The 9,490-nt window shown below is 41.9% G+C and overlaps 1 protein-coding gene and 1 long non-coding RNA gene across 2 annotated transcripts; both read right to left on the bottom strand.

The window, feature by feature from the left end:
• Positions 1 to 324: 324 nt before the first annotated feature.
• On the bottom strand, positions 325 to 4,649 carry LOC123071797 (uncharacterized). The gene is made up of 12 exons (XM_044495411.1): positions 4,351 to 4,649; positions 2,976 to 4,030; positions 2,799 to 2,874; positions 2,638 to 2,720; positions 2,456 to 2,548; positions 2,272 to 2,364; positions 1,926 to 2,018; positions 1,728 to 1,829; positions 1,289 to 1,465; positions 1,060 to 1,198; positions 857 to 973; positions 325 to 752 (listed from the first exon to the last, which is right to left on the bottom strand). Exons 2-12 carry the CDS (start codon positions 3,603 to 3,605, stop codon positions 589 to 591), a joined length of 1,767 nt encoding a protein of 588 aa, XP_044351346.1. The 5' UTR covers positions 3,606 to 4,030; positions 4,351 to 4,649; the 3' UTR covers positions 325 to 588.
• Positions 4,650 to 7,728: 3,079 nt separating this feature from the next.
• On the bottom strand, positions 7,729 to 8,598 carry LOC123071731 (uncharacterized). The gene is made up of 2 exons (XR_006434520.1): positions 8,285 to 8,598; positions 7,729 to 8,198 (listed from the first exon to the last, which is right to left on the bottom strand). It is a non-coding gene; the product is annotated as an uncharacterized lncRNA (long non-coding RNA).
• Between the last annotated feature and the right edge of the window lie 892 nt (positions 8,599 to 9,490).

Below are 9,490 nucleotides of genomic sequence, written 5' to 3'. Positions count from 1 at the left end.
CCGACACCTCCATTGGAGGATGCAGCCGCCCGCAGCCAGCACCACCGGATCCCAGATCAGGCCGACCGCCGCCACCACACCGGCCAATGGTGTATATTTTCCCATTAAGAACAAACCTCCATAGACTGGATCGAAACCTCTTTCCAAATTCAAACCAAAAAACAATCAACCACAGCATATCCTAATTACAATGCTTTTCACCTTCGCTAGCGTGTATTTAGCATGCATGCCTCTCTACTTGCAGGTTAAAGAGGAAGCAAGTTCAGAAAATTCAGAACCAACATAGTTCCAGCACGAGAGAAAAAGTCTGAACTATACGTACAGTTAACAGTACCATCTTTGTAAGCTCTAGGGAGTGAACCAACAAATCAACCAATCAGGTTTGTAACTCAAGATCTTCAGCTCCAAACCAACGTGCGTAGTATACTTCCAGCCCGCATCATCGATGCCCACAGGCCCCGGTTTTTGTGGAATAATGTACATCAGCTCCGCCCGTTTACGCAAGGACTTTACATGTTCAGCGATGAGAGTATGTAGTATGTGTATTTATCTATCTATATGGCTTGCAAAAAACTGCTCTCTACATGATCAGCAGTGTCGCCGCAGAATCCAAGACCGCGGCATGTTGTGTAACTCGACGATGGAGCCTGTGACATCTGCCTTTCGACAACTTGTCTGCCTGGTCTTGTGCTGCAAGGTCGTCAGTGCCGTCGCCAGCAGTTCCTTTGGAGAGGCATCGTTTGGGTTCCACCCTAGAGATAACAAGGCATTTGGTTATGAGATTAGGTACCACTAGTTGGGGACTTGGGGTGAACCACATAGGCCACACACGTCCACGCTTTTTCCAGACATATACCTAGCTGCTTGTTGATCAGCATCACATCAGGAATCCTCTTGTTGCTGTCGTCATATCCTTCGCCCAAAAACTGTTCTATGCTCACCTCAATCAAAGGATCCTCCAGCGGTGACTCTCCTGGCACATTTTGATATCAGATCCTACTAGTCAGGGAGAATAACATAAGCCAGACATGACCACATGCTATTTGCAGAATGATATACCTAGCTGCTTCTTGTTGTTTGGGATCACACCAGGGATCCTCTTGTCGTTGCTATCATCATATTTGCCCAAGAACTGCTCCATGCTCGCCTCAATCAAAGGTTCCTCCAGCGGTGGTTCTCCTGAGACACTGCCATGTACCTGCAGATGAATGCAGAGAGAGGTTCAGAAGAGATGCATGTAGCAGAAGATATAGTTGATGCGCTGTGAAAAGTGGCATATATATGTCACCATTTCAGTAAATTCCCTAGCAGTGAATGTGCTGGGACCCCCAACAGTGGAGATGTGACCTACTAGCTGCTTTATGATTAGAGTAACATCAAGAATCCTGTCATCGTATCCTTCACCATAGAGTCGTGTGGAACTCACAGCAATCAAAGGTTGCTCTCCTGGGACATGGCCATGTGCCTGCAGATGAATGCAGTGAGAAATTCAGAAAAGACAAAGGTAGCAGAAGTTGATGTGCATTCAAAAGTGGCTTATGTCTGTTATCATTTTAGCAAATTCCATAGCAGTGGCTATGTTGGGATTCCACACAATGGAGATATGAGCGTCGGCTCGAGCACGGTTTCCTTTGATTAAAAAGAAAACAGGACAGTTCAGTCCCACTGATGCAAGTAACCATGAACATCAGAAAAAACAAACCGAAGATAAAACAGAGAGGGCATACAATCATCAAAAGAGGAGCTTCAATGGCTTCCTTGATGCAAACATAAGTTCTCTGACAATTCCCGCCATCAGCAAGCTTCCAGGTCTCTCTGCGCAGGAGGTTCTGAAAATATCCGATGGCACCGTATATCCTGTGAGAAGACTGAACAGTGTACAACCAAGGTATTCATTCTCAGCATCAAGGAATAGGTTTACATACTTCACTGAAGCAAGCCAAAACCCATGGAACGCCCTCCCTGGGACCAAAGATGTAGGGTGACTCGTCTACTTTAAGCACGAAAAATTCAGTTTCCTGTTAAAAAGTTTTGAATAGTAAAAGAGATAATTAGTGTAAGCTAAAAGAGGATGACAGCAGACCTCAAAGGGGTAGCCCAGGAAAATGCCAAAAAAAAAACAATCTAGAAAAATTAATAAATGAGCAAGTGAAAGAAAATCAAATGCTGAGCTGAGCTGAGCCAAGCTTAGTCTAGACTGCTCAAACTCGGCAAAAGCTTGTCAAAATATCGAAGAATGAGACTTTCAAAACAGCCGTTTCAATACCATACCTCTGTCATCAATTCAGCAAGTTGCCTAACAGTAAAATCATTGTTGGGACTCCCAAGAGTGAAGATATGAGAATCCGTTTGAGCAGGGTTCCCCTTTGATTTAAAAAACATGGATTTTAAGTCCCATTGATGTGGTAAAAACTAGTACAATAATACAGCACTAGTGATAAACAGGAAAACATACAATGATCAAAAGAAAAGCGTCAATGTATTGGACAGTGCTTTGGAACTCGCCGCCATCATCAGCAAGCTTCAGGGGATCTCTGCGAAAGAGATTCTGCAATCCATTGATAATGTATTATCCTTGGGACACTAAAGATAGCACAATGAATGCATTCATTCTCAGCAAGGAGCAAGTTTACTTACGTTGCTGAAGCAAGTCAAAACCAGCGGAAAACCCACGCTGGGACAATCAACATCAGGAATGAAGTCATTCTCCATTGCTTTAGCTGGTGGAAACTCAACATACACAGTTAGGAAAATTAAAGTGTCGCCAATGGAAAATGTACAAAATTCACCCCACTCACCAGAAATAAGCCTCTCAATAAGTTGTTTCACACATGTGTAGGACCATCTCTGTTTCAGCACATAAAATGCATACTCCTGTTTAAAAGATTGAAAGATGAGGCACACAAAATACAACGGGACCAACTAGATGTGACCAAGGAGAGGTATAGTGCCAACAAGCAAGAAGTGTAACTGACCTTTACTATGTCTGATCCTCTATCAATCCAATGGAATGGCATCACAGGGGCCTCAAAGAACCAGGCGGAAGATGTGTCTTTCTTCTTACGTCTCTCTTTATTACCATCTTTATCACTTGGAGGATCCTCATCCCCACCACCCTCCTTGCGATCTTCTAGATTTCCAAAAGATTGTTTCATGTGCTTTTCAGATTCCTCTTCCCTACTTTTCTTGTGGTTTTTATTTGACAACAGACTCACAAAATTTAACAGAGCATCAAACGTGGGAATTCCTGATAATATGTACTTGCTAAACTCTGGATCAGATCGTTGCCATTCTGCATCAAATTTTTCTCTTCCTTGTCTGCACTTCTCAGAGTAATTGCTCCAATCATTGAAATGATAAGAAAGATTCCGGTATAACTCATTCTTTTTGACAGGAACATCCAACACAGCACACAGATTTCCAAGTTGAAATATTGTGAGATTTAGCTTGAACAGAAAAGCAAATCTCATTGGCTCAGAAAAAGTCACCAAATTGCGGCGCATGACTTGGACTAATTGCCTATGAGATGCCCGTTTATGGTCTAGTAGCACTTCATAGGTCTCTAATTGTCCAAGGAAACCAATAACCAAATTCTTAAAATCCATCCCAACCTCTTGGTAGCTTCCTTTGAAGGTAGTCTTTCGATGTTGTATTTAGCTTCACATCCTTCTCTAACTCCAGGGAGAATAGCATCTTTAAAAACATACCAAACACTTTTTGCTGAGAAACCAAGGTGATACATCGAGTCAGCAGCGAATAGTAACTCAACCTCCCTATCCAAAAGTGTGCCATCTTCTACATCCGGAGGTGGAACCATTGCAACAATGAAATAGCTAGGTTGTATTGGCAACTCGGGAATTTCATGCTGAAAACCAAGGGACTCAGAAATTTTTAAATCCCGCACATACTGTGCACCTCCTTCATCAGATTTCTGCCTCAAAAGCCTTCTCACATTGACTCCCAACGTATGATAGGACCTTGCCATTTTAGTTGCATTTTTAAAAAGCTGGAACTCAAATTTTGGGGCACCCTACAAATTATAAAATTTGTCAAAATCTACACGTGCATTGTGGTAAAGAGAAGATAAGTATATTCAACTTTTGCACACCCTAAAGTAATGAATGTATGAGTTGGTGTAAGTATTCGTGTTGAAAACCAGGAGCTATTGATACTCAGAAGTATGGCCTTAGTACTAAGGCTGCAATAAAACTAATCATATGTTAACTTAATACAGTGTATGAAATTCTAAAATTTTCAATCAGCAACAAAGTCCTTAACCTAGTTACCCTATATGACTAGTTAAAAGGTAACCTAGAGAGAGAAAGGGGGCAATGAGAGATCAGAGCTCACCGCCCACGGAGGTAGCTCATGTTCTGTAGCCATTTGCGAGGGGAGCGGAAGCTTGGTTCCAATCTCGTGCAAATTATCTGCAAATTAATTGACTGTCAGATGGAAACACACAACAGCAATTAATTGATAGGCTATGCAATTAATTAACGGTCCACTTTACGCAAGTCTATTTCCTGTGTGGCAGTACCTCTATTTACCACTCAAGCATCATTGTATTCTCTCCTATTTGATGGAGAATTTTTAAAACCTTATTACATCGTCCCTGTTTTGCACATGCCAATGTAGGAAAAAGAGCGTTGAAAAATGTTGCTCTGGTTTTTGGATTCAAGAAAACCCGAAAGAGAATAAACAAGATAGGAAAAGATATTCAGAAAACAAATCCAATACTCAATACAATCTAAGATGGGCTATAGATATGGTATGAAACAAATGCTGCATTGTGAGTGTCGTAGACCATTGTGCCCAGGGTTAGGCGAGCACCACATGATGCTGGAGGGCGAATCTCTGGAATTCCAGCAGTTCTAGATTTTTTTACAAATATACATAATGATTCAACTACTAAACAATATGATTTGACGGGAACAAATGGTTAAGGGTAAACAATTACATTAGTATGACTCAAATCCAACAACCTGCCGGTGCAGGCAAGCAAGGCATAAAGAGCAAGCAGATGGTCTAGAGAGAGTATGAAGAAATATTGACAGCAAGTAACTAATTACCTGGCCAGATGCAATCAGATCAAGAGGTTTCTGAAATAACACTGCCTTCAGAGACGAATCTTCAAAATCTATGGTGCCACAGCAGTAGAGAATGAGCAGACATATCAAGTTGTCAAACAGTATCCAGCCTGCACAAATGCACCTAAGGCCAGAGGGTTTTTTCACAGATGGAGGCACCATATAATAGGCATGACTGGGTTATCCTACTTTTTATATATAACGCAAACGTAATATGGACGAAATATGTGTAGAACACGTTTGTGATATCTGAGGAGAATGCATGGCAACAATTCAGAACTAAAGTAGTAAATCTCAGGATAACTTGGGGATTTATCATTGAAGCCACAGTGGTTAAGTAATGCAAATCTGGCTTTGGAATAGAATAGGTAACAGCCAGGTAAAAGGCAATATGTTTACTTGCTTAGGGAGCTTTTGCCATGACGAATTATTAATATAGACATCAGTGTAGCCACATAGTTTGCTCATGTTTGTGCTGGGAAATTTCAGACAAACGTTTTGTTACTTGAATGTGTAGGCTAGATACATACTACATCAATCCACATGACAGAGTCCGGGTGGATCAGAAAAGACAATTTCACCAAAATTTGCAATTGAAAATCAGTCACAGGCCAACAATAGTACCCACATTTCTCAGACATGACGGAAATCACAGGAATCCATCAGTGAACTGGCCTAAATGCTGGGGGACTCACAAGTTAACCATCACAGAATTATTTCCGGGCAAATCATAGAGTAACCGGTCGTGCACAGGAACATACGGGTAGGGTTTAGCTGATTATTACCTCCAGCCGTGCCCGCGAGGCAGGTACCCGTGCTCGTCTTCCGACCTTGGGGAAGGCAGCGGACGTGGAACAGGAGGTGGTCAGGAGGCCAGGAGCAGGTGGCCGGTCGGACTTGGCGCCCGTCGGATGTGGCCGCGACGAGGCCGCCGGCGTGGTCGGAGTCGAGCGGGGTCGTCGTGGAACTCGAGGAGGCCGGCGTTGTTGGCGGGCAACGAGCAGGGTGGCGCGGCCGGCGGACGGGGGGAGGACGCGGCCGTCCGGCGTCGGCGAGGGGCTTCGCGGCCGACGGGGTGGTCGAGGCGGCCGGCCGCCGGCGAGGTGGCCAGGGGGTTTAACGGAGGTTCTAGGCCGGCCGCGCCGCCCTGGTCGTACGGACTGGGCCCGAGTCGCGTCGGGTCGAGTCGAGCCGGCTCGTGCGCGTGCTGCCTGGGTGGGTGTGGGTGGTGCCACGCTGGAACAGAGGAATGGGATTAGCCGTTGACAGTAGCAGAGGGATGAATGGGGAAAAATAATAAAGACCAAAGTTTTCCAGATTATCTACTTTTCTCAATTATGAGTTTCAAACAAAAAAATGGATGAATGAAGCACACATATGTTTAAATGAACTACTAGCTTGTTAATTAACCCCTGTTTTTTTAAAAGACTTGTGATCAATCAAAACTACTACTACTCATGAGGCGCTTTGATCAAAATGCAAAAAAAGGGGAAATGCCATACCAAGGGATTCAACTAATCTTAACACGTCGAACTAGTATATGTTTAATTTTTTTAGTGAAATTAGCCTGAGAAAAAGACAACAAAAAAAACAATGGGCACTTATGAAATACAGGTACCAAGCTAGAAACGGGTACAAGGCAAATGGTAATGCCTACATATGGGCATCTTCAACGAGGACCCTCATCTGGCATAGACTGTCAAATGTCGCTTGCCAGTCACCACTACAAAACATTGTTCCATGAAGTTTTCATGGTAAGTTAGTTTCCACGTGATACTTTCTCGCTTTATAACACGAAGAATGCATGGGGTGAACATAAGCATTAAAAAAATTAAGCAGCTACAGTTAATTATTAATAGACAAATGACAGAAACAAGCTAAACAATGTCTAGTAACTTAACCACACAACATAGGCAATTAATGTACTGGTACAACAGATAGAAAATCGGCTTTCACATTTCGGCATAATTAAAGGTACCCACTAGCATAGTAGAGATGCAATATCTGAACGAGATGAACCTAGTAAGGATTTGATCAAGAAAGAGCCATGACGTGGATGGTAATTAAGGCAATAAGGAAAAACAAATAGATTTGTTACCCATTGGAAAAGATGTGCAACTTCTTCACATCCCGGAAGGTGAATCAAATCCTAGTAGGGAACTCTTGCCACTGCTTTTCAAGATCTCAGTAGTTGACCAGGTTTTCTGTTCTCATATAAGACAGATAAAACATAAAGGTAACATGTGTAGTCCATAAAAACACCTAAAGAATGGCAGTCCATGCATAATTATTTGCAATGCAAATAGCCACAAAATTTTCATATGTTAACCAGAAATACATGGATCAGAAATATTTGTTGAAAACTGAGTTACATTTGATTTCCTTAAAGGTTTTCCGTAATTATATCTCATAGGGCCAAATAAGAACAAGTTTACTTATGACAAACAGAGTCTGTCAATAAATATACGAATAATAAGGCATTTCTTAACATATGATGGAAAGCAAAAAAAAACAGGAAGCGTTTTTCAATATTTCGGCATAAACATTTTATTAGTCCACTCCATAGAAGTGGCACTGAATATTTATAGAAAAAGCGCACAAGGTTAAACAAGTCAAAAACAGAGGGCACCAGGAAACAATATGAACAATATTGTGTTTATTAACACCCGAGCATGCAACATTGCATGCACCAAATATTATCTATATAAAAAACAGAAACTAAAAACCAGATGCTTTTGTAGCACCATGAATATGGACAATACGCGACACAACATTGTAAAAGAAATTTGCAAAACAAATGTAGCTTGGCCAGTATTACAATTGATTTACCAAATACAAACAATTTCAAATGTTGGCTTTTTCCCCATCTGATCCTTTACCCTTTTTTTTCAGCTGACTTTGTTTTTCTCTGATCAAATGAAAGGAGGGCTGCCTTTTTCTCAAAAAAGGAAAGAAAGAACATGAGCATGAATGTCTATTGATCCTTCCTATGGTCCGAGTCCGATGCCAAAGTCTCCTGCGTCAAAAGGGTGACATGGAAAACATGCAGGTCGCCAGTAAACCTGCCACGGCCGCCATGGCACGTCAGCACGTGTCGCCGTTTATATATAACTGCAACGTAGGAGCACATGCTTATAGATCGGCTTGCCGATAGACCGAACTTGGATGAAACTAGTTGTAAGAACAATATTATATACCTGCAGATTGAGGTCGGGTTTGCCTGTTGGGCCGGGCAGGCGAGATCAATCGATCGATCGATCGAGAAGACTTCGTCATAACGATTGGCATAATTTGATCCCCGTTGGCGCGGCACGGCGCCGATCCATGCATGCATGGATAATCGACCGATCGGATACATGCATCCATGGATTGGCGACGTGCCGGCGCGGGGGCCTGGCTTCACGAGAAGCCACGGCGCGGCCCTGCCGGCCGGCGACGAAAACGGTAGGGCGGAGGCGAAGACGGCACCCACACGGGGGTGGGAACGGTGCTGTTGGAACCCTAAGACCCCGTTCCGTCCAACATTTGCTATACTTCGCTGGGCCACTTGGGCCTACATGACGGGACAAAAAAAAAGTTATTCTTTCCTCAAAAAAAAAAGTTATTCTCAGGGAAGGACGGCACTCGGAATATTAAATAAAACATTTCATCCAAAAACGTATGTACCCCTCAAAAAAAATCTTAAAACGTATGTTTTCTCAAAAAATAATTTTAAAACATACATTTTTAGCTCCAAAATGCATAGAATTTATATATATCCGGCAATATCTTTTAGTTAACGAAGACCAATGTTGTGTACTCCTCCCGATCCATATACCAATTGTAGTAGTTTTAGTACAACTTTAATACAAAGGTGTACTAAAGTTACGACAAGCGTAATATGGATCAAAAGGAGTATATACTTTTTGAATTTTTTATTTAAATTTTGCATAAACTTGACTCGAACAAGTATGGAACTTTACAAAACCATTCTTTTATGTGATTCCAGTTTCATATGAGGTACGATTGGAAGCTTTTGATTTTCACTTGGATCGTGATGGGAAATATGTACGAAACATATGTGACATTTCTGTGTTTTTTTGTACAGCTTCAACAGTTGATGAATGGATCGAAAGTTTTACTGCAAAAACAAACAAGAAAAACATACATGAAACACGTGCAATACACATGTCTCGTTGAGGAATGTGTATGAAACCAATGTGAAATCTTTGTAAATGTCAACCAACTTTTAGAAATACTTGGGGGTTTGCAGCATTCTTGCGAAATATAGCTATTTCCTTTCTGACAAAGGAATGAATACAACGTTAACAAACATTTATCAAACTTGTTCCAAACATTCTGATTTTCAACTGGAAAACAAACATTATCAAGAAAATGAATGAACATGGAATGAGGTTCTCCTG

Source organism: Triticum aestivum, chromosome 1A, assembly GCF_018294505.1.
Source record: "Triticum aestivum cultivar Chinese Spring chromosome 1A, IWGSC CS RefSeq v2.1, whole genome shotgun sequence".
In the NCBI taxonomy this organism is placed as follows: Eukaryota; Viridiplantae; Streptophyta; class Magnoliopsida; order Poales; family Poaceae; genus Triticum; species Triticum aestivum.
This window is presented reverse-complemented; position numbering and strand designations above follow the sequence as displayed.